This window comes from Larimichthys crocea, chromosome VII, assembly GCF_000972845.2.
Source record: "Larimichthys crocea isolate SSNF chromosome VII, L_crocea_2.0, whole genome shotgun sequence".
NCBI classification, from domain to species: domain Eukaryota; kingdom Metazoa; phylum Chordata; class Actinopteri; family Sciaenidae; genus Larimichthys; species Larimichthys crocea.
Genome location: NC_040017.1, coordinates 20,839,697 through 20,864,579, shown reverse-complemented (window position 1 = coordinate 20,864,579; position 24,883 = coordinate 20,839,697). Strand labels below are relative to the sequence as shown.

Below are 24,883 nucleotides of genomic sequence, written 5' to 3'. Positions count from 1 at the left end.
TGAACACAAGATAATCCATTTGACTCAGGTGAGAGATACCAGAGACAGCTACACTAACACAATTTTCACATGTGTGTATAGAAGGTTAAGAGCTACACGAGATGAACTCATTGACTTCCTGTCAGTACACGGCACACGTGTCACGTGTGAAAGCCCCTCTTTGATACACTGTCTGTAGATAGTGTTTGTTCATCAGCCCATCCTTTGTGACTCTTTTTTTTTTTTTACCCGTGGATATTTACCTCCTCCTTGTCTCTCTCCTGCTTACACTAAACAAGTGAATCATCACTGTCCCTCCCTCCCTCTTCTGTTAACTGCAGTTTTCTCACTTGTACACTCATACGCAGCAGCCAATCAAAAAACACCACCTATGAGAAGGAGCGAAGTATGTGAGAGAAGCAGAAAAAAAGAAGACATTGCTAAGATAGCAACATGTTGAGAGTGTATTTTCAGGGATCTTTATGTAATCATGTACTTTTTTCTCATTTACAAGTGTTTTTTTTTGTATAGTGGATGCTTACCTTGTAGCTCCTGTATACCTCCTACGCACATCTACAGAGAAGTTTAATGAAGTTCAGTTTGTGTTTGAATAGCTGTTATGGTGAAGACATGTTGATGAAACGGCTGTAACTTTCATTTTAAACACTGGTTTCAAACACATTCTTAACTCAAGAAGGACAAAATCAAATTATTCCAATGATTTAAACGAGTGCCTCCAATTATTTCCGGCTTGTGAAACCTTAAAATAATCATCACCAAGTTTAACAGCACATTTTCTTTTCCACAGATTGTGTTATTTGAATGATTGTTAGGAGGTTAAATAGGGGACTATGCAGTTGAAAGGCTGAGATATCTGGTGAACCCGACGTTTCTTCCCTCAAAAACAAAATACACTTTTGTGTCAGAAGAAGTCTGGAATCACGCAGGTGAAAAAAAAAGTGTTAAAGTCGGGGGAAATATTTGTTTGAGGTGGTGACGGTGACAGATTGGTTTGGAGAAGGAAGATGGAGGTGACAGTCAGAGTGAACTGAGATTGAAAAAGTGAGAAAGCCGGGGAAAGGCATACCTTAAAAATTTTGGTTCATGTGTTTCTGTTTGCTGAATCATTATCCAAAATTGCCAGCTTCTGGCAGCACTGAGATTCAGCAACAGCATGAACTATTGAATTTGATGTTTCTGGTGAATTCCAGGTTCTGACTTAATAATTTGTTTCCTCTGCAAATTAAAGGTATGTGTGGACCCAAGACATTTCTCAAAGCAGACACTAGGACTCTTTACTCGTTAACACAGGTGTAACTGATAATGTTTTAAGTAATTAACCAGCTGCTGACATGCAGTAGTTTACTGTGTGGAACAACCAACGGCATGATTAGTTACGCTTTTTCTTGCTATGACAAAACAAAATGTCAGCTGTGACAAAGGTCTGTTGAGGACTAATTTGAAATTACCAAGAACTGTTTCGCTTTTATTGGAAAAGTCTTACAAAAATCTCCACTCAAGGTCCACTTGCATGCTTGTGCTTTCAATCAGGTGATGAAATTGTAGATGGTAAAACTTTTCATTGCTCTGAGCAGTTGTAGGACTACTCTAACCTTGGGAAGCAGCTCGACTCGCAAGATCACAAAACTACTCTGCCATGCCAGGCTTCAAACTACACACTTGTGTCCAGACCACAGCGGGTTCAGGCAAACTACAGGCTTGAAGACTTCCTCCATGATTCTGTACAGGAGCATAAATGTAGACAGTGCTGACAGAGAGGTTATACCGGGGCCCTTAGAGAGAACATGCCCTTCAACTAAGTGCTGGGCATAGAGCGGATGCTTGTGAGTGATTCAGATTTGTAAAGAAATATTCAATGAAATAAATTTCTTATTTTGTTTGGTATTTTTGTCACATACCGATGTAATGACGATGGGTAATATGTATTTTTGTCCAATGTCAGTGTTGACGTCAGTGTCCCGATCATAATAACTTACTCTGAGATCCATATTACCTTATGCCACTGGTTCTGTGTAACAAACCATCTGGTGCAGTCAGGTTAGGACTTCCCCTCAAAGTCGGGCTTGACAGTTCAATCTTCACCTTGGAAATAGAAGTTGCCAAAAACAAAACAAAATGAGACAAAACTTAGGATCCACTTTTGGACTTTTTCTGGAGCTTCTTTACATCACTTTCTGGAGCTCCACAGTATCTTCTAAATATCTGTCCAAAACGTCTCCAAAGAGCATGAGAAAAAAAGTTGAACTGTGTGCCTCAAGGCAAAATCCATGCCCATTTGATCTTGTATTTTGTTCTCCACTGCTTCTCACATACATCAGAATTTTCTAAAGGGGCATTGCACTGAATTTACACATGAAGATCAGTTAACTCGTCATGAGATGCAGCCCACTGTACTCAGCCTGGATTAACAGTTTTAAAATGTCCTCTGTGGATCAGGAGGAGCTTTAGATCGCCCGAGAAGGTCAGAGACCTCAAAATTATAACAAAATGGATGTGCAACATCTAAAAGAGGGGTTCTAATGAAAGGTTGCATTATGGGGAATGTAGGATTTAGGCGAAGCTAGATATCAGGTTATCTCTGTCATTGCTGTTTTAATTTGAACATTTTGTCAACAAAGTGTAAAACTAAAATGCTGGACTACTCCTTTAAAGGCAAGATGAAGCAGATACAGGGTGTCCCAGAGGCCCATGGTGCCTCCAAGAGATAATCCGAGAATGACAAAGATCTGTTTGATCCTTGTAGTTATTCCCCGATGAGGGAGAGGATGGCACGTATTTCATAACAAGTTCAAGAAGGAAGTGAATTACTGGGCTTCTGCATGGCACAAAGTGCTTGTACACACATAGAATTTAATGAGCTAACAACAGGAGGGTCCAGTGACTAATTCTTCAGTTAACTTTTTCTTCCTCTGCTGGTGAGGTTTCTCATTCCAGCCTCACTTTGGCACACACCTCTAAAGCAATTTCCTGGGGGACAATTAATCCTGTGGTCTGAAGCGTGCTTGATAAATACAAGCAAGACTAGGAGGTAGCCAATAAAAATCCAAAGATTGTCCCCCATCACCCCCTACACACTCACACCCCCACCGACCGTCATACTTCCTTCTCCCTGTTATCCCCCACCACCACCACCACCACCACCCCTCTCCTCTTCCCTCTTCCCCTCGCGGAACCCTGAGCGTCCTCCTGTTGACTAAATTTCCTCGATGACGTAAGTCCACGTACATAGTCCATGTAGGTGATGCTTCTGAATGAATGAGTGTCCCCTCCCATCTCCATTACTAGTACTACGGGATGTCTATAAGAGCAGATCACCGGGACAGCCCGCTGAATTTCATGAGATACCGAGATGCAAGAGCGAGAAGCGAGACTGAAAAGAAAAAAAAGAAGAAAAAGAAATTAGAGATACTTTTACTGAAAATTACGCACCAGAGCTGGCGATGGGGTTAGACAGGGTGTGTGTAGGATCATATATGAGCAAATTTACCGCCATAAAGTTAGAATTTAACGACGTGGAGAAGGTAAAAAACTATGCTTTCTTTATAGTTTGATCAAGTCGTGAACTGAAGAAACCTCACCAGGACTGATGAAAACCCGAAAGGTAAGTTTTATTTCCTTTCCATTGTGCAAATTTCTTTGTCTTCTACATATTTGGGATGATTACAATGGCTGTGATCCACGTGCAGCAAGAAATTACAACAACAAAGAGCTTTGTTAAATCACTGTAAGCTCACTCTTTCTTTCTCCCACCCCCCCTCCTTCCCCTTCCACCGTCTGTCACTGAATTTTCCCCTGCGTGCCATTTCGTGAATGTACGGTAGATTACAGAGTCTGGAAGTTACTGCAGTGTGAGTCACTTTGGCGCACATGGGCAGTGACAACTGAAAAAAAAAAAAAGAGGAGAGGATGTCTTGTGGGGTGTAGGCTGCGCTGGTTGCATGTTAACCAGGCTGCATCTTCTGCAGAGAGTAACCGAATCACGACCTGCGGTTGATTTCTTTATTGCTTCATGGGGTATCAGTCAGACTGTGTGGGACTTAACAGGCTGCTTCTTAGACCCAACACAGCCGAGGATGGAGTGTGTATAGTCAGGACAACATCTGCTCATGTGTTGCTGGTTAGAACCAATATATAAACCATAGCGCAGGCAGAAGGTTTCAAACCAGTCGTTATAAACATGTATTCAACTGACCTATTATCCCTCACTGTGGCAGGCAGAGATCCTCTCTCTTTTTTTTTTCCCCCACATTTTTTTTTCTAATGCTGAAATGACATCGTGACGCGTTATTGAGATGAAGTCAATTTTGCGTCATTCCTGCGCACATGCAGACGACTCCCAATCACATCAGAGCGCTTTAAAGACACAGTGCGAGTCGCCTTCGTGCGTCTACAACCTGCATTGCGATGTGTCTCTGCTATATACGTGCTGAAGGGATGAGAGGGAGGGTGAGGGGGTGGGAAAGGCCTGGGGGTTTTGATGAAAACTCCCCAGTGTAACTCCTGGAGAGGGGAGGGGGGGCTATGACCAGAATTACAATGAGCATGGGTCAATAAATTCTCCCACTGTTTTTAGTCGTGATGTCCGGCTGCGCAGAGCATGATCCACACAGACTTTAGGTGGCCCGACAGAGGCACTCTTCTTTTCCAAGATCTCTCAGAGAGCTGAAATAAAGGGCTGGAGCTGCGTGACTCTGTCCATGGTGCTAGACCTGGTCTGTTGGGCTGACCTGACAAACGATGAAGCAGCAGATTTCTGATGAACACTGTCAGCGTGCCTACAGCCATCTGAAATGTCTCCATACGGACAACATACTATAGATGTTTTTGAACTGCTATAGACAAATTTATTAGTATGGCCTTATAGATTCTTGACTCTGTCCTCTGGTGAGTTTTAATAGTTTAAAAACAGGAATATTGAAACTTTCTGACCTCTTCCTAACATGCGTGTGTGCCTCGGTTACAAATAGAGAGGCGCATCTGTAGAGATATTTACGGCTCACGCAGCAGCACTGGAAGAAAGTCGGCCAGCAGTGTTTGTCAGTCAGCACCATGGACAGAGATACTTTGTCACAGAACAAATGGATCTACTGTTAATGAAAAAAGACGCATTCACATATGGCTTATAGCTTTACTTATACCTTGATAATTGTTATTAATGTTTGTATTAATGAAAGTATCTGCATGTGACACCTCTGGAGATACAGACACAAACAAAAAACATGACTCAGGAACAAGTCCAATTCAGTGTTTACCTCTGGTGACAATTTAGTGGTCACTTTTGGACTTTGCCCACACACAGCACCTTTCTAGATCCCTTTAAAATAAAAGAACATTTTACATGGCCTCAAACAGCCCGTACATAAACATCACTCATCACTTGTGATCACTCAGATTTCCTGACTGCTGACGTCAGTCCCAGTCCTCACTCAGTTGAGCTTGCATAAGCCACCAGTACAGCCTGTGCTCCCGTCAGTCCATATCCTGTGGCTGAGTCATAGATAATCGGCATGGAAATCAATACTACAAACACAACAAGTGAGCTATGTAACCAGATGTCTGGCCACACATAGCCTAAGGCCTCTGGCAAGGAAAGGCTATGATGTGTGCTACTTTGAGCACTGTGTCATAATATATGATCTGATTTGGCTAATGGCTGTGTAGTGAGCCACAGAGATATGCCGGGCCACGGTAAAGAGCACTAAAGAGCTCTCTCTTTCCTTTGCACTTCACACCTTGATTTGTTTACGTAATGCAATTATAGATGACATTTAATTGCCCGACAAAGGGCAGCATCATGGTGTCTCCCTCACTCTTCACAGCCCACCACCCCTTTTGCGCGTTGTTGCCAGCTTGTGTGCTTTCTTACTCTCTGCAGTCGGATTTAATTCTGTGCTACTACTCTGCTCTATCAGTCAGTGCATCAATACCTTGGCTCTAGACTGCTTACTGCTAAAACTCCTCCAAAGTACAGTAACAGTCTACAGTCATGGCTACTGACGTCTGGCAAACCTCTGCTCTGTGTGATAAAATTCACCTTTGTGACTGTAAGAGTTAAGCTGAGTGGGAAGATGCTGCTGTACTGTATGAAGTTTCCTCTCGGAGCCCAGCACTACTGAAACCTGCATCACCAACATCATCAAACCACGGAGGACGTCAGTGGTTACCACAGCCAATCATATTTCTCCCACTGTCTCCATGGTGACCGTGGCATTAGATTGTTACTGTAGCAACAGCACCACTGGTAACAGTCTACAGCCATGGTCGCTAGGGGGCAAAACACACGTCTGAAGCCGAGTGGTGTAAAAGAGCTGTTGAGAAAGGCACACTCGATTCAGCAAGAGAGGGGAAAGTGAGCAAAGAAGTGTTAAAATAACAAAAGCTGTGTTGTTTTATGTAATTGGCAAGAAGATATTTTACAGCACTTGATGTGAAGTGAATCATTTATGCTGTTCAATTTATACAGACAAAGAAAAGAAGACAAAAGACTGAACTGAATCCCAGTAATAAGAAATATAAAAGAAGTAATGCAAACCAAAGAGCCTGGGTGCATACAACATATACTGTATATATATGTAAGAGATGTTATATTATAAATAACATATTTGAATACTGTTAAGAAAAGGTTTCACGTATCTGCTGTATATATTTGAGATGCAATGTTGCAGTATGCCCACATGCTGGAGGAGGGAAGCCTCCTTGACATGTAGATGAAAGTGTCAGACAGAAGCTGCCCGTCCAGCCTTGATTGAAACTGATCCACTCCTGCCAGGAAAGGAGCTCAGGGAACGTCCTGAAACTGCTGTGAATCCTGATCAGCAGTTATAGAGGCGTGTGAGGTTATTCAGGTTTACTTTCTTACAGAAGTTGTTGGTTTTAATACTTCCTGAACTACTTTTTCTATTCTGTGGCATGCATGTTTGAATTATACCCATGTGATGTATAATTTCCTTTCAATAAATGAGTCAATCATGAGCACAGACTTCTTCATCTTTGTCAGTAATAATGATTTGAACTACTCTTTAAAAGTCCTTTAAAAGTGAAAGCTGAGGGTCACCTAGCAGTGACCTTAGACTTGGCAGGGATTCAGTGTCATAAGCAGCCTGGCCAACACGTACATGTGGTTTAAGAATTTAATTAAATTAAACATAAGAGATATTACAGTAAAACCTCACCCTCTGGACGAGGATCTTCTATAAATGAATGGCACTTGTATCTGCACTGTAAGACTCTAAATACTGAACGTCTTTCCAGCAGCACATAAACTCGTACTGCTCAGACACTCAGGTCATGAAACACCACTGCTGATTATAATTAACCTGACTGAGATATCCGCAATTAACACAAGATTGAAGAGGTAAATGCTGATCAAAAGTATTAAGATGCAGCAGAGGAAGTAACATGTGCTACAAAGCCTATGTGTTCAAATGTTGAGAGACTGGACAAGATAGACATTCAGTGTCAGAACAGGAAGGACCTAATATAACAACGTGACTCATTTTATAAATATTTTTCGATGAATTGTTCTCAAGTGGCCGGATACACAGAAAATTTTGCACAATGGTAAGTGTTGCACTTATTTTTCGGGTTGTCTTTAAAGCATACATATTTTTAGCCCAAGGATTTCATGGAACAAGAATTCTGTTAAGATAAGGAGGTCTACAGTGCAGAAAGAGAAAGATGTATTCGGCAATTAAGCCAAAATACGTATCATCTGTCCCTGGGAAGATCATGAATACGGTTCATCTACTTCCTCTTTTTTGTGCAAATTGATTTTTTTTTTTTTTTAAATTCTGAACACACTAAGATTTATTTTCATACAACATTCCTACCTCACAGTATGAACCTGTTTCCCTCAGAGGTAACATGCACCATATTTACATAAACAAACCTTATCCAGTTACAGACGGTTTCCCTTTAACAATGTGTATTCAGTTGTTGGTGGCTATCCAAGTTTATTACAATAACAAAGAGAAAATCCTGAGGTGCTGAAGTTACGAGGTTCCTCTTCGCTTCTGTACCAGAGAACAGAGAGAGACGACGAATGACATGAACTGTCACATTCAGTACTACTGGGACACACACAGTGTTTTTATTGTGTTTGTTAAACTGCTACACCGCTGTCACATCAAAAATCTTTAGTAATAACCTTTAAAAAGATCTTAATGAGTATTTAATAATGAACTCATGGTGAATTCATGACTTCATATTTAAACACATAAATGAATATCAATTATTATCTTTGATTTACCAAATGTATAACTGATTACATTAATAACGGATGGAAAGGTTTGCTTATGCATTATATATTGAAACATTGCCTGCTGTAAAGCAGATCATAAACTCTTTCACTAAACTTGTTTAATAGAATATAATAAAGGGATTACTGAACTCACAGAGTAAGAAATCAGTCTAATAAATATCAACATTAATGAATAATATAATAAAAGAGCCTTCTAGATGCTGTGTTAAATAACCAGCGCAGCCCTTTATTATGTGTGAATCTGCACAGTGATCACTGCTTTTGATTAAATCAAGTGGTAATGTCACGAAACACATATTAATCATACTAATCATTAGAGTCATAGCAGTCTTACAAAGCATCAATAGCTCATGAATGACACGAGGCTGACTGCAGAAGTCAGTGAAAAAGAGAAAGGAATTTAAATTCAAAGCACATTTACATTAATATTCACATCCTTGTGTCATGTTATTAGCTCACGCAGTACAGTGGATGGTAAGCTGCCATGGTGATCTCCATTTTGTGGAGAGCGATGAACCATCACTCTCAAATGACTCATACTTCCTCCCTGATTTTTACCAACTTTGTTTCTAACAGCTGCACAGTTTTTTTTTTCCAGCTTTTTAACAATGAGTCAGAGGCTGCTGCTCCAAACTGAAAATTCTACAAAATGAATGCTATTATATCTAATCACGGTCAGTATGCATATCCACAGATATCCAGGACCTTGTTATTAAATATTATTAGATACTGGCAGTATGATATATTCACTTTACAGTATTCAGGAGCTGATGTTCACAGAGTTTTGGCTGAAATAAAGGGACAGTGATGGCTCAGATATTTGGTTTTGCACGTGTACATCATGCCGATAATAAAATTTTAAAAAGGAAAGGATACAAAAAGCATATACCTACCCTTTCCACATTATTGTGAGTTCTCTTAAAGAACCTAACAAACAGGTGATCCACTTTGCCCCTTCCCTTTAGGCTGACCACGAAAGAGGCAAATTAATAAATAAGAACTGGCAGATCACAGCATGACAAAAAAAAAAAAAAAACGCTGACAATCCACGACAGGACAGAGTGGGTTGAGGAAAAAGGTGACTTTGTGACAGCCCTGTGCCGGGGTGGCTGTTGGCCGGATGATCAGGGACAGGCTGACCTCCCACGCAGAATTAGTCATCTCTTTACACCACTTATTTTTTTTCCCACTAAAGACTCTTATTCACCCTTCTAGCAACCTTCCTTCACATTGCTGTTTGGCCGCCCAGGCTTCTTCTCTCCCACACACACACACAGAGTCAGCAGCCTTTAGACATAATCGTTTATTGTTCAAATTTCCACAGGGAGGCAGATCAAGGGGTTGTCAAATACATAGCTGTTAATTTCCACTGTTATAGAACTTAACCAAACTAAACTGAAGTTTTAACATGATTAAACAGACTTTTAACTGTTTTGATCCTTCCATTACAGGAACCTGTTGCCTTTGTTTTGTGTGTAACTTCTCATTTGCTTCTCTCCTTGTATTGCAGACTTGATGCAAAATATGAAACCAGGACACAGCACGGGAGCTCCGTGGTACCTGAACGTCCAGTTCACTCAAGAACACACTGCTTTGATGCTGTAAAATATGAGCAATATCTGTGTGCATGGCTGTTTAGAAATATCCCAATCATGCAGAAACAGTGTGCACACTGAAAACATGCAGTTTTTTTTCCTAGACCCTTTGTCTGAAATTGAAATTGCACATGCACAGTCACATCAGACATCTGTTTCTATTATCCAAGCACGTTAAAAAAAAATATTTCAGCATTCCTCCGCAGCCAAGCATTGATTCTTTTCCTCTTCATACTTAAATATCCTTAAACAGTTTCTTACCCACCTACAATGTCTTGACAGATGTAAAGACACTTGACTTAAGTCAAATCGGTCATTTCTTTTTCATCATTTCTGTTAAGCTCTAATGTAATCCAGGGGGGAACTGACTAAAAGAAACACATGTAACTACAAAAAAAAGACACTGTTATTCACTCAGTTTTGGGTCTTTTATACATGTCCTCTACTGCCACTCCTTCCCTAGCACAGCCCCGGTCACACGTGGCTTTCTGAAGCAGCACTGGTGGTGAGAATTAAAAGCAAAAACAAACTTGCAAAACAGATCTCCTCCTCTTCTGTTTATTTTTGTTGTAGTACCATGAGTCATAAAAAGAAAAGTTCTGTCTCTTTTTCGCCCATGTCTGATTTCTCTTCTGGACAGAAAAAAAACCCTTTAATAATAAGAAACACATGACAAGAAAATGTAGAATATGATAACAGCTTGTAATGATGTGGATTTACTTAGCGAAAGGGTAAATGTAAAGCAAGGTGAGGTTGGTGAGCAACTGCTGTGACTCAGCCTTTCCCCGGTCAGAGAAAAAAAACAACTAAATACATCACGGGTACTGACACGCTTTATCTGCTTGCAGACAAAGCCACAGGAAGACATTGACAAAGGGCAAACAGTTCATATTTAGTAAAAAAAATGTGTTATTTCAGTCAATTCCTTTTGATTTGGGGCCGTAGCTGCTGCAGGCTATGCAAACACATGGGCATCAATGGCAACCAGCTGTCCACGCAGTCAGAGTATATCGATATCACTGTGAATAGAATGTGACCTGAGCACCTGTTGTGTTAAACACAGGGCTCCGCAGAGTCCTATCACACATAATAATCCTGTCACAAATTCTCTACAGCAAGCTGAGCCCCCGTAGACAGGAAACTGAGAGAGGTGGAGGTGCAGAGGAGAAGGAGAAGGGAAGAGATGGGATGCCAAGGTGGATGAAAGAGCATGGAGTCAAATTCCTATCCCATCTGGAAAGAGTTGCACACAGCAGTTACAGAAGTACACCGGGTACTTGCACTCTGCCAAGCACTCTCACTCTCGTGCTGTCGTGCCCAGCACATCCTCTCCACAGTCAAATGTGTGTGACATGAATTGACTTAAAGGACTGCAAAATAAGATATGCAAACAGTGCCACCTAGTGGGAACTCAGCTGGGAATGAATCTGAGAGAACATGGCAGACTGACTTGGGTTTACTTTACTCACAATGCTGTCTGAGTTGAAACTGATCTGTGATTCAGAGCCTCATTACTTTACAGTCTAACTCCCAGATTTGTTTGCTTCCAAAACAATATGCTTTGAAAAAAAGGTCCAACTACTCAGAAATTCACTTTTATTGAGTTTAGAAGGTTCAGTGCAGCTCTGCCATTTTGTTTTGTTCTCTATTTTACACAGGTAGAGTTAACCAGACCATTTTTTCCCTCGCGCTTACTGTGCAGAAGTAAAATGACTTAATTATTCATTATTAAAACAAGGACAAACTCGGCAGCAGATTGATAAGAAGGTAAGGCTCGATCACATTAGACATCAGCGTGAGGCTATGCAGTGAGAAACAAACAAAAAGACTTGGACCTTATATAAACATTCTTTACATCACAGTGAAGAAGCAACTAAAGAAGTTATTTTACTCTTGAAGATATGCCTGCAATATATATACAGTTTATATGTGTGTGTGTGTATATATATATATATAATATCTATATCCACATACACATATATATGCTATACACCACACACACACACACATACATATATATAATATATATATATATATATAATTATATATATATATTATATATATATATATATATATATATATATAATTCTTTGACTTTCTTTGAATTATACGTTTTATTATAAATAAAAAATAAATTATAGTTTTATTTGATGTTTGAGTTTGATGTTTTGATGCAAATTTATCAGGGAGTAATGGTCATATTGTTACAAATGGTAGAGATTATTAGTATAACTGTATTATGTGGTGTAAGAGTCAACATTTGTTTGCTCCATTGTACATTTTTTTTACTTGTTGCCAAGCTGACATTGGGGATCTAAATGAACAATAAGGAATAAGAATGAGAATATGATATTTACAAGCAGACACTGAATATATCTGATCTTCATTACTTTAAAATAATTAAAGATCATCTACCAAAAAGAAATAAACCACAAATATATGTTAGAAGCTTTAATTCAGTTTCACACTTTTCCAGACACACTGACAAGAGTACATAAATAGCTTTGATCGCTCTGCAGTTCTTTGTTCTCTAATATTGTTGTATTGATGTAATAAGGGTCCCATTTGACTTTAATTATGGTATTTACACACCCATTAGTTCCATTTAAAATTGGTTTATATTCTCACACCAAAACTGTGGCTTTGCCAGCAAGGACATTTTTTGAAAGACATCCTCTTCTACTGATGTTAAATTCAGTGAGTAATTAATATTTAAAGCAAAACAAATCTTTAGGCTGTGAGATTAAAAGCTGCACAATTTTCCGACGGGAGCAAAAAGAGGATTCATCAAACTTCTTCCCTCTTTTCCCTCCTGATGGAGTGCGCCAAAATAATAAATCAAACATCAGTTGAGAGTGAGCTGTGCTGCCCAATAATTTATCTTTGTCTAGCGGGCTTCACACACTGTAATGTCACAAGTACTTCGCCACTAGTGGGACATGTTAGACACATCATGAGAAAGATGGACATCTGGCAGGACGGGCTGCACCAGACTGGCCTCTGTTGCCAGGGAGATATGATGGTGGAAAGCAGAGGGGTTGGATCTGAGTAGAGAAACCTAATAGTTGTAGGCAAATAACAAAACTCATAACCGCCTGAGATAATGTGCAGCAACCTGGGGAAAGTTTACAGCTGGAGCCACAGTGTGCTGCTGTCAGTCAGTTTCGGCTGTGGCAACCAAACGGCAATATTGTGTTTATTTATTTATTTACTTATTGACAGACTCATCCATAAATAAATAATGAGGATGGAGAGCAGTCGTGACTAGCACTGCACGCATCTGGAAACTCAAACCCCTCAGCCTTAAAAACAAACCCATCGCCTCAGCACGGAGCCGCGTTCATCAAAAACTCTCATAAAGAAGCAAGGTTCCGTTTCTGATTTATTGTTTCGGATTTTGAATGGAAAATGCGAGACAGAGAGAGAAGGTTACGTCGTAATGCATCACATTTTTTATTCTCCACATTGCGGCAGGATGCTCCTGTGAAAAGTCACATACTGTACATCAAATAAAGTGCTTCATACAGTGTTGATGACTGTCTTTGAAACACATTTTTAAGAGTCTGACAATATACAGTGGTTTATCCAAGGACAATGTGACTGAAGCCACCCACATTAAGACACTTTAATTCCATACAATGTGCTCAAGGTCATCTTTTGCTTACAAAAGCCGTGTCTTCATTATAGAAAAGCCCACACATTTCCCCCGAGCAGGAAGAATTCCTTTCTTTGTGCTGCATAGAGCAGCTCCTTCATGGGAATTTAACACGTGAGAGCGTGCAGGAGCACACACACACACATGCTGTTCTCTCAGTTGCGTGTATTTTGAGCACAGAACACAAGCAGAGAATGTAAATGAGAGTAATGAATTTGGTTTGATCTGCTGTGCTGTAAAATGGCTGGTAATCCAGTTGAGGCTGGACTGGTTTTTAGCTCTGCTCGCTGATAGACTGTCTGGACAAATACCCACTTCTGCTTCCTCTGGTCTGACCTCCCTTTCGGTTGTTAGCAGAGCTAGAGAACGACTGGCAGGCGTGAAACCAGTCAAAGACAGCGCCCGGTCACGACTTGTTATTCCCCTTGGCAGCCACAGGGGGCGCACTTGTTCTGCCCACACTGCTTGGTAGGAAGAGCTGTCTCTGGGCCTTGTTTCTGCAGGCAGACAGTGACATAGCATTATAACACTAGTAACAGTGCTTCAGACAGATTAGTGGTAATATCTGTTTGTAATAAATGACAGCATTTATGATGCACATCAAGGACAAGGTCACAACAATGTCTTTAGGAGAGACATCCACGTGGATGTTCTGCTATCATTACGCCACTGGGTGTCAGTGTGGTGATAAAAGTCTTCAAACCCATGCTGAACACAGTGTGGATTCACTCTCCCATCCTCCCACCTGTCTCTCTCCTTTCTCTTTCCTCTGCCACTCATTCTTTTATCTCCCAACCCTGCTCACCTGTCTGCGAGTAGGCCGCACAGGTTGGTTGTCAGGGTGGTTGGGCGCCCATGGCCCCAGGCTCTGATTGGAGTAGAAGTCCATGGGGTAGACTTCCTTCCAGCCAACCTCCTGCAAAGCCACAGCTGCCTGAGAGATAGAGAGACAGATAATAATGGAAAAACAAATATGAACAAGAGTCTCGACAACCTGAAATGACAACACCAGCCAACACGTACGAGGTGATACGGTACACCATTCTACAGTTTTTTCCCGCTCGTTATTGATAACTGTATGTACAGTTTTTTGGGGCAAACCAGCTGGAGGAAACCAAAGAATGATGAGAAGACACAACAGACAAGACAGGTGTCATAATATTAAGCTTGGATAACAGGCAGAGTTGTCATGTTATCCCTATGCAGCTGCACTGCATGACACAACAGCTGTTAGAGGAGAGCAGCAGCACTGGCATGAGTGTACTGTGACATAAGTGCAGACTGCTCCATATGGAAGAGAAGTGTCTGTGAATATTGATTATGAATGACGGAAAAAGCAGCCGAATGACTGAACAGATGAATAAACAGGCGCGTTGAATGAAAGAACGATTTGATTGTTCTTTTATTAATTCGTCCAGCTACTCGTTCATCTGTAGATGCCAAAATTGAACTTTAGCATCATACAAATTGGAATATTTTAGAGAAATAAACACGGAAATACGACGAGAAAAACAAACCGTGCTAATATCATACAACTCCAAACAAGGTTATTTGATCCATTAGAGAACTCGGTTCAAAGGGAACATGAGAAATGCGGCTTGAAAGTGACGAAATCTCTCTCTGTTGCCGGGACATAATTCATCACTGTTTCACAGCTTGTGTGTATTTTGTTTCCCCGACACTGACAAGGTAGTGTTCTCTTACATACTGGCTACGTCTTTAAATAGAAAGAGGAAAACCGACACTTCCCTTACACGTGTTTTTAAAAAAATCTTCATATGAACTAGAAATGGAAGATAAAAGCAACAGCAGCACAGAAAGACATGAACGGCTAATGGAGTGTTTCTATTTTTTACATGTTTTAAAGTGTAACACAGGTAACTCTGCTGCACAATCTGTATTAATATATAAAAGACAGATCTGATTTCTATTAACATGACTGTCCCCCTTCTTATACGGTTATTAAAAATAAAATATGTGGGTCACCTAAAGTCCACAGTGTTTCTTCCTGAACTGACTAACAAACTGTATACTATGCAGACTCTTACTAGACTCTTCCTCATTTCCTCCTCTCTCCTCTGCCCTTATTCCACCCGCCTCTCTCATTTCTTCAGCTTCTCCTCCTCTCTCACAAGCTGCCTCTCTCTCTGTGGAAGCTAGCTTCTTCCTGCTAATCCCTGCTCTGACAGGAGAGCCAAGTGTGTCTTATTGACTATAAATATAACATGAGACACACTGAAAATAAATGCTGCTGCACCCCCCCCCAACTCATCCTCTACCCTTCTCCTTGCTCACTCCCCCCCCCTCCCATCTCATTCCTCTTCATCTTCAGTGTAAATGCCACAGTCAAAAGCACAGCGCACATATAACAGGCATAGGTATTAATTAGATGTGTGTGTGTGTGTAGGGGGGGGTGAATTAAGACTTATCACAAACGCACACAAGCACACGTATAGACGGGGCTGCAAATTATTTAAATGCTCAGACATTGTTCCCAAATAGCTAGAGGGGAGAGCAAAGTGTGAGCGTGCACGCACACACACACACACACACACACACACGCACACACATGCACACACACACACACAAAAGGACTTAAGAAAACAGATTGCTGCTTTCCTCATTACAGCGGGCTGAATTTCAGACTCCACACGCCCCATTAGAGACCACAGTCTAAAACAATTCAAAATAATCATCACTTTTTCTTCTAAGGTGAACGCTATCATTATTCCTAATGACCTCGTTCTGAAATGTATGTGCAGCACAAAGCGGTGCAGTCGCAACCATTTCAAATCACAATCCGATATTCAAGACAAGCAATTCCCCCTCGCAGCCATTTCACAGGGATTCAAATCAGCAGCATATCTTTCAGTGAAATCACTGAATGAATTAAGAGTCGACATCGAATGCTAAACAGCCGAGTCACATAATCACACAAAAACTGCCAAACCCATCACAAAGTTGCTGCGCCAGCTGGAGAGGCACACAAACAAACACTTGCTATGAAATGGATCTTTATGGGTTGCTGTCCGATCTATTTCTCTCTCCCTTTAGAAAAATAAGACAGCTGCAAGGGGTGGGACTGTGTGGTCCTGTAGCCAGTAGGGGGGGCTAGTCCTCTGCTGATCTTGTTTTATTATGTGTGTGTGTGTGTCTGCTGGTGTGTCTTATAGCAGGGATAGAAGGGGGGGGAGAAAGATGGAGGGAGAGGAGGAGGAGAGTGGGGGAGTGGGCGCACTACTCCATCTCCAGCACAAGCAGGCCTTGATGAGTCCTTTACAAATTCACACACAGACCTTCGTTCAATTGTGTGTGTGTGTGTGTGTGTGTGCTCTTGCTTAGAGACTATAATGTGTGTGTTTACCTCATATGGGGACAAAAGGGGTTTGGAGAAGGCTGTGCCCCAATCGATGGAAAGACGTGGACAGGCGATCTGGATCCACCTGTAGGAAAGAGAAGGTACACGTTTGTGCTCAAATGTACATCCATGAGCGAGTGCAAATGTGTGTGTAAAAACTGAGGCAGTCAAAGAGGGCGAGAGACTAAGATCCTATTAGACAGGCAGGGCACATCTGCGGCTGCACGCTGCATGTGGATACGTGATGCAACGGGTTGTGCAGGGAGCCTCCCTCCACCTGATCTCCAGCATCTGTTGGAGAGATCTGTCCTGATTTTCAACCACTCTAAAAGACAGCCACGCTACACTGTCTGAATACACAGCCAGCCGGTGAAAGAGGGAGGCTGAAAAGAGACGGCAGGAAGGTTTGTGGTGGTGGTGGAGGAGGAGGAGGAGAAGGAGGGTGGGACAGACTGGTTGCAGGAGGCATAAACAGAAAAACAGGGAGAGAAGTGAACAGAGGTGAAAAGAGAAGAAGCGCAGTGGAAGAAAAGAGGGAGAGGTTAGGTGAGTGTGAATAAAAAACCTGCACCAGCCCGGTCTCCACGGAGGTAGCCTACATAACTGGCAGACAGGGTGGTGGTGGAGAGGAGAGGGGTGGTGTGGTGTGGTGTGGGTTGTGGGTGGGGGGGCTGTGTATGCAAGAGAGATGGGAGGGTGAGAAAAAAAAGTGCAAGAAGGACACAGATATACACCGATGGGGAGGAAAAGCAATGAAGACGAAAACAGAGGTGGAGGGAGGAGACGTGAAGTGGCGAGAAGTGAAGGAATAGAAGAGGGGAAGAAGATTGGCAGGGAGAAAAGTGTTTACTCTGGAAAATGCATGAAAAGAGGGATGAGAAGGAGGTGGAGGTAAACAGCTGGAGGGAGGGAGGGAGGGAGGGAGGGGGGGGAACGAACAATGGGAGAATGGAGATGGAGAGAGAAGTGGCCGAGGCTACGGGGGTTAGCTTTCACAGATCAATGCTATCCGCAGCTGCATCTCTACTAAGGGAGCAGACCCTCCCCTGTCCCTAATCCTAACGATGGAGCTCCATCAGAGATATTGGCAAAGATGAATTGAGCTGCAATGCATAGAAAAGCCCCGGAGATAACGTCAGATCTAGGTAAATGTCAATAAGTATACACCTGTTTGAGATCTAAGCAAAGGAGTGGAGCCGAGTATGGAGGCATAGATAGAAAACACATAAATAAAAATAAAGCTCGCAACCGCTCGAGTACGTTCACGTCTAAGTTAATGCTTCAAAATCCCCATCTGTCTAGACTTCATTTTTCCAAGTCTCACACCAAATTTCTCAGCTGCAGAACTGATTGCACCGTTGACTCTCGCTCCACTCTGCTTTCTGTCACAGAAATATTCCACCCCCTCCGGGCATACGCTTGGCATTTTCTCATTTTCAAATAACACTTTTTTTTTTTTTTTTTTAAATATCTCCCCCCCCAAAGAGTGAATTCTTATTCATCCTCCTAATTTCCTGAGTCAGGGATATTTGCACCAAGCACCAATTTCCTCAGACGTAAGTTTGCTAAGTTAAGATACAGATGTGGAGTCAGAAATATGACCTTCAAGTCCATAACTGGGGTCCTTTACGAAGACAGCCTTAGCCCACACCGGATTTTTGCATTTGTGTTTGCACGTGTATGTGAGTAGAAGTGTAAGATGTCAGTCTATGTGTATAATGAGCTGAAAAGAACCCTGGGAGTGGTTAAAAGAAGCAGGGTGATTAATAAGCAAACCCAGACTCCTCGACTAAATCCTTGGGGCTAGGCATTGAGAGAAGGGTCTGAGAGGAAAGTAAGACAGAAAGCATGAAAGGGAAGGCAGAGAGGATCCCTCCTAAGGAGCAGATAGTTGATTGGCACACAGAGCCAGAAGGGACTTTTCTAATATTAGCACAGAGACGGACTGAATGGTGCACAGTTCAGTAAAATGCATGCTGCCGTGCCAGGTATTGCCCCCAGAATGAGGCACAAATTGTATTTCCAGCCCTTATCTGGCCTTCAATCTAGCCTGCACAGTAGAGATCCCACATCATGCGGTGCAGTGAGACAAAGAGTGCTGGAGGTAAAAAAAAAAAAGAAAAAAAAAAGGAGCGGTACAGAGACAGAGGAGAAATGTTGGCTTTTGTCTCAACCAGTTGAGCATTGCTCGACAACTTATTCCCAAGCAAAGATTAACTGAAATAAACAACGTATGAACACGAGTTTCTCTTCACTCCCATCTGTTTGCATTAACACAAAAGGCTGAGAGGAGCAGGATGCAGGGCTGTAGGGCACTGTGCTGTTATATATTGAAAGGTAAGGCTCCATGACATTTAGTACTTCCATGCGATGTGCTCTCCAGCCCTGGCCCTGCTGCAGTACCTGCTGTGGACCATTACACCCCGACTCCGTTAGGAGGACTTCCAACTGCATGGCTTCGTTTCAATTACACTCAGAGTCTTGACCCGCCCAAAAAAGCAAGAACAATTAACCTTTCATCGCTGCAGGAAAATGAAAAGTGTTCACCTATAACGTGCAGGACGTAATTGAATTAAAACAAACATTTTTTTCTCGATGGAGTCAAAAATTAAAATTCAAACAGAAAGATTAAAGAGTGGAGTTGGGTGGCATTTTCGGTCTACTTGAGATAAACGTGTGCCGTGTACAGATATCTGTACAATAGTCTTAAACCTGCTTGGGGACAGCCTAATCACACTTATGGTGTCTCTCTCTTTACACGAGTGAGTATGTGTGTATGTCTAATGACGGAGAAAGCCTCGGGGTGGACTAATGCTGGGCACTAAAGCGTCCTTTACCACCTCTCCGCCATATATCTCACAATCTCCCTCTCCCTGTTTCTTTTATACCTCCTTCACAGCTTCAAACACTTGGTGGGATATCTATCGTAGCATCATGCAGGGTGACTACACGCTTACAAACTATTCTGAGCTGTGAGAGAAGAGCAAAAATAAAACGGTTGATAAATAAAGAAGCAGAAGAGATCCTCGATGTTGTACAATCCCACTCTGAATAAACGTGACTAATGATGTAAACAGCGCTGTCAGGGAAGTCGGATCTTCCTGAATGAACCTTCAATAATCACTTTCATCTCTTAATTAGACTTATTAAAAGGACATTAAAAGCAACTGTTTTCTCCAGCAGACAAAAGCACAGTTTTGATGAACTAATTGTTTCCAATCGAGGAGGAAACTGAACTTGGACTGAAACAAGTCTGCATCAACTGCTTAGTCAGAGCCTTTGATGAGTCAGTTTCTTATTTAACTGATAATTTTGTCAATTTTTAGACTGCCATACTTTTTTGGACAAAGTCCGTGGATGGCCGCTTTGTGTTTATAATGCTTTCAAGTTTCTTTTGTTAAATGAAGAAAAGAGTTTTTTTTAAAACATGCTTTTATTCCTTAAAGTAAGTTTTTGGAGTTGGGTTTATTTCTTTAGTGAAATAAACCCAACTACAAAACGTTAAAAACACAAAATTACTGTTACCATCACATTCTGATGTTTCCTCCAAGCTAAAAACTGATGCGGTCTACAACAAGAACAACATGAGTGTTACTGTTGATGAGGTGCTGATTAAAATTCATGGTCATTTTGGAGGCTGTAGCGTGTGGTGTTATTAAATTATATTGAGTTAAACTGAGAGAAGTATTTATATTATATTATATTATATTTTGTTTACCCCATTTGTAGAAATAAAGACAGACGAAATATTAAAAACATCTCTCACTATATGTGATTTATCACAGGGCGGTTAGCCAGGTGCACCTAATAAACTATGAAAACATACCGTGCATTCCTATCTGATATACATGCATAAACCGCCCCCTTGATTTTGTATTCAAACACATTTGTTTTTGCCTTGTTGAAAGGCTTTTTGTCTGTAATGAGGGTTTGTTTTGGTTCGGTGAATCGTGCCTGACTTACATAATTTCGGAGTTGCACTCATACGTCAGTCTGAGGAGGAGAGCCAAAGAAAAAAAAAAAAGACTTTTACCGTGATCGCTCGCTTTCCAAACAGCCCCCTCAACTACCTCTGCATCTCTCCATCTCTCTCCCTCTCTCTCTCCAACTCACTCTCAATCTCTCTCAGACCTTCTGTCCTTCTCTCACCCACTCCTCCCTCACACATCACACCTCTCATTACTCCACAGTGAGAGGCAAGTATGAGGGAGCGTGAGCAGAACGTGTGTGTGTGTGTGTGTGTGTGTGTGTGTGTGTGTGTGTGTGTGCGCGCGCGAGTGTGATTGGAGCTGTTGAACATCAGTGTCTCACCAACCCCTTGTCCGTCTTCACCTCTGTTCTTCTCGTTGGAAGTCAGATAAATCGGAATAAACTGAACCTCGAAGCCCGAGCACTTCATATTTCATTGAATAAACTTGAAGAGTTTATTTTTTCTGAACATGGGAATGAGTGTTGCTGGGAAGGATAACGTATAAATAGCAAGACCAATGTGTGTCAATGATGTCACGCTTCGGTACCTTTATAGTATGTGGAAGTTTCCTTGGGTTCAAGTAAGGCAACATATTTTACACTCATGTAAAGATAATTAAAATCAAGGTTGGTGCCTCAGGGTAAAAAAAAAAAAAGCCTACCTTAGCAGGGGGTAATACATATTTCTAGCTTGTTTTTTTTTGTATTCTCTGACCTTATCGAACAGAACACATTGAAATGTAAGTGCTTTAATTGATTATTCAAGTATAAAATCCCCATTTCTATGCCCCTCGTGTCAAAGCTGAGGAAATTGTACCAAGCATCCAAGTTCATTAAGCCGGACAATTTGTTTTTGCAACAAAGGCAAAACTATAGAACCACACCAAGACGTGAATGCCAATTTTGTTTATGAAGCTATACACTCTGGAGTACTGTTTGTCAGCTCCTTGTTATAGCCTACGCTTGCAAATTATGCTGACTCCCCAGTCATGAGTGCAATGATGCTTACAGAATACATTTCCAATGTTGCAACTTTTTGAGGTGACTACTTGCTGCTGATAATAATAGGTCTGCAGGGCTCCATTCTTTATGACAGAGAGACACAGTGGTGATTAAGAAAGTGTTTAAACTATGTGTGGAAGATGATGAAAGTAATCTCAACTGTAATGTTGCACATGCACAAGCAAAGACTACCAAATACACCGTATAACAAGCTCTAGAAGTCTTTGCACTAAAAATGGCAACCACTGTGTATGCGTTGGCTCAAAAACATTGGAGGTGTCGTCAGGGGGGAATCCAACAAAATGACTTTGCAAGCGGTTGGATCAGCGTTAAACCAAGTAACGCCAGAAAAAGGCATTTGGTTTGTTCATCTACTTTTATGTTCTGCAGAAAAAAAAAGTGGCCTGGCTTCTACAAAGCCATGAAAATATGAGCCGTCTTTTTAACTCATCTGCCATGGCATGTGTCCTAATGCATGTGTACTGTATGTTCATCTTAGTACTCACGCATCAACGTCTGACATCAGATCCAGCTTGCTGGGGAAAATCTCAGACAGGAGCACTCGAGTGAAAGGCTTGCCCAGTGTTTGAAGTCTCGACTCCAGGTGCTAGGGAGAGAAAGAAGTAAAATAAAAACGACCAATGGAAAGGTTTGCAATGCAGACATCAAACACAATCCTCTTTAGGGTTGTGAAACTCCACTATATCAGATGATAAGTTAGAAATCCCATAGCCCATTACTTCCACCCACAAAGGCACAATCCTGTAAGCATTCCAATCTAAGGTCGTCCAAAAGTTTTTCCTCTACTGTTAACATTCTCAGCAGGAGGACTATTTTATCCAGTTCTCAGCCTCTGAAGCCTCATATCCATCCATCCATCTTTTTTTCAGCTCTATACTCAAGTCTACAGGGTGGTGACAGCAAGTTAAGTGAGGTAGCAGACAGACTCTTCTCCTCGGGCAAGTCCTCCAGCTCCTCCTGGCATTCAGACCGAGTACTGTTCATGAATTTCCGGCACATTTCCAGCATTACTGCTGACAATGAACCAATCCACCTGTCAAGCTCATTCTACATCTTACAATCACTAATAAACAAAACCGTTGTGATACTTGAACTCCTTCACTTGGAGGAGCAATTCATTCCCAATCCTGAGGGGGGATCCAGTGGTTTCATACCCAAAGAATGCTGATGCTTGCAATCAATTCAGACTCACCGGTAAAAATGAGTACTGTAGGTCACGGCCTGATAAAGCCAACAGAACTACATTGTCAGCAAAGATGCAATCCTATGGTCACCAAACTGGCGTCTCTGCATTCAAGGACCACAGAATTGGTAACAAAGCAAAAGCTAGCCACAGAGACTTGTTGCTTAAGACACAGACATATCTCTCACTGGATTCTTGAAGTACCAGACACATCAACCTGAGGGGCACAACATAAACACACGTGACCTTCAGGGAAAACTGCTATGACCGTTCTTGGAAAGTGAAAGGACTGGTGCATTCTTTGACAAACAAGGAGGGAATGCACTTTCTGAAACCGAGGTTCAGATGCTGGCTGAGCCTCCATGACACACAGTCAAATAGATGTGACTTTCTTTTTCTACAACCCAGCTGTGCTCAGCATGGGAATTATATATATACACATGTCCCCATAGCCATCTGGTATCTTTCACCTTTGGACTCTGGAAAAAGCACTCATATCAAAGAGCAAATCCAGGAGTTTGGCTCCAGAGTTGGATGCTGTGTGTGGAGGTGAATCCAACTATGTTTTTGTAAAAAAAAAAAAAAGCGTTCAGCACACCTTTGCCTTACATTTCACAATGCACCCTAGAGGCTAGAGCACCCACACAGAGCTTGCCCACTTTAGCTCCTCAGATGGAGCTGGATCGGGCCCCTGGGGTAGAAGCCCAGACACCAGGCTTCATATAACATATCAATAAATGAAACTGTTTAGCCAGTTCAAGGAACTCTGCTCCCTTGCTGATTCTGCCTTTGAAGTTGTGGGCATTTGTACTTGGACTAAGGTGTTATTCAGGGATGCAGAAGGCCAGACCAAGTGAAATAAAATCCCATAAATGTTCCTTTGGTGAGATAAAGGTATGAGTGCTGCTGATATCCACTGTCCTGAGCACTTATCAGAGATAGTTCTGTATCCTTACTTGAGAGGTTATCTGACATGTACTTTCTTAATCTTGACAGATCGCTATGGGAGAGCTGGTGGATCTTTTTATTCAAATCCATCCTCTCCTGCCACCCCTAAAATGAAACTTTTCACTATGGTTGACATTTTTGCATCAATGCCAACTCCATCTTTTCAGGTCTGGATATTTACAAACGGACACAAACATATACTGACTGACCACACCTTAGCAATCAAATGTGGGTCCACACATCCTATCATGCTGCAATGTATAGAAATTATAGACATAATAAAGTGAAGAAAGCTGGAATATAAAAGATATAAAGGAGAAGAAAATGAATTAAACAATATGGAAGGGGCATTGGAAGGGAAAGCAGCAGGAGGAGCAGCTGTGGGTTAGAAGTGACCAGAGAGGGCTTGTCGGTCAATCGATTAGTACCCCCAGACGGATTTGTGTGCATGCTAATGCATAATAGCTTGAGCTTGAAAAGACTTGCAAAGTTTCTCACTAAAGTGTCTGCACCTAATGGAGCAGCATGAGTGTGAACACACACAGCATTCATGACTAAGCTTCCCAGGGATTATTTTGTTTTTAATCTTTTGAATTGTGTCTGGCAATTTGCTGAATGAACAGCATGAGTGGCAATAATTTAATTTACTGGTATTGTGTTGCGGAAAAAGCCACTGCCAATTGATACGAAAAACAAAACAAAAAACAACAACTCATTGAGGAAAAGAAAAATTAGTAAGCTTTTCAATAATTATTCTTATTAATCCTTGTTTGCGTTGCCAAGTCGACAAAATAACTTAAAATGTACACTCCTGGTTATAACATACAGTAAATACAGCCAACAAAGATACAGCTTTCTATAGCAGTTGGGCTGCATCATCCTGAATGTGAAA

General features: G+C 41.5%; 1 protein-coding gene and 1 long non-coding RNA gene across 3 annotated transcripts in view; one reads left to right on the top strand and one right to left on the bottom strand.

Moving 5' to 3' along the window:
- Positions 1 to 3,274: 3,274 nt before the first annotated feature.
- On the top strand, positions 3,275 to 3,897 carry LOC109140229 (uncharacterized). Its single transcript, XR_002042420.2, has 2 exons — positions 3,275 to 3,455; positions 3,547 to 3,897. It is a non-coding gene; the product is annotated as an uncharacterized LOC109140229 (long non-coding RNA).
- A 9,382-nt stretch (positions 3,898 to 13,279) lies between these two features.
- The window catches only part of dph1 (diphthamide biosynthesis 1), a 55,420-nt gene continuing 43,816 nt past the window's right edge, over positions 13,280 to 24,883 (bottom strand). For both annotated transcript variants that reach the window (XM_010736667.3, XM_027280711.1), the window contains exons 9-12: positions 22,346 to 22,446; positions 16,875 to 16,953; positions 14,316 to 14,444; positions 13,280 to 14,007 (exon numbers count right to left, since the gene is read on the bottom strand). In XM_010736667.3, coding sequence (XP_010734969.1) covers positions 13,927 to 14,007; positions 14,316 to 14,444; positions 16,875 to 16,953; positions 22,346 to 22,446 — 390 coding nt within the window. In that variant the 3' untranslated portion in view covers positions 13,280 to 13,926. The remainder of the gene's footprint in view (positions 14,008 to 14,315; positions 14,445 to 16,874; positions 16,954 to 22,345; positions 22,447 to 24,883) is intronic.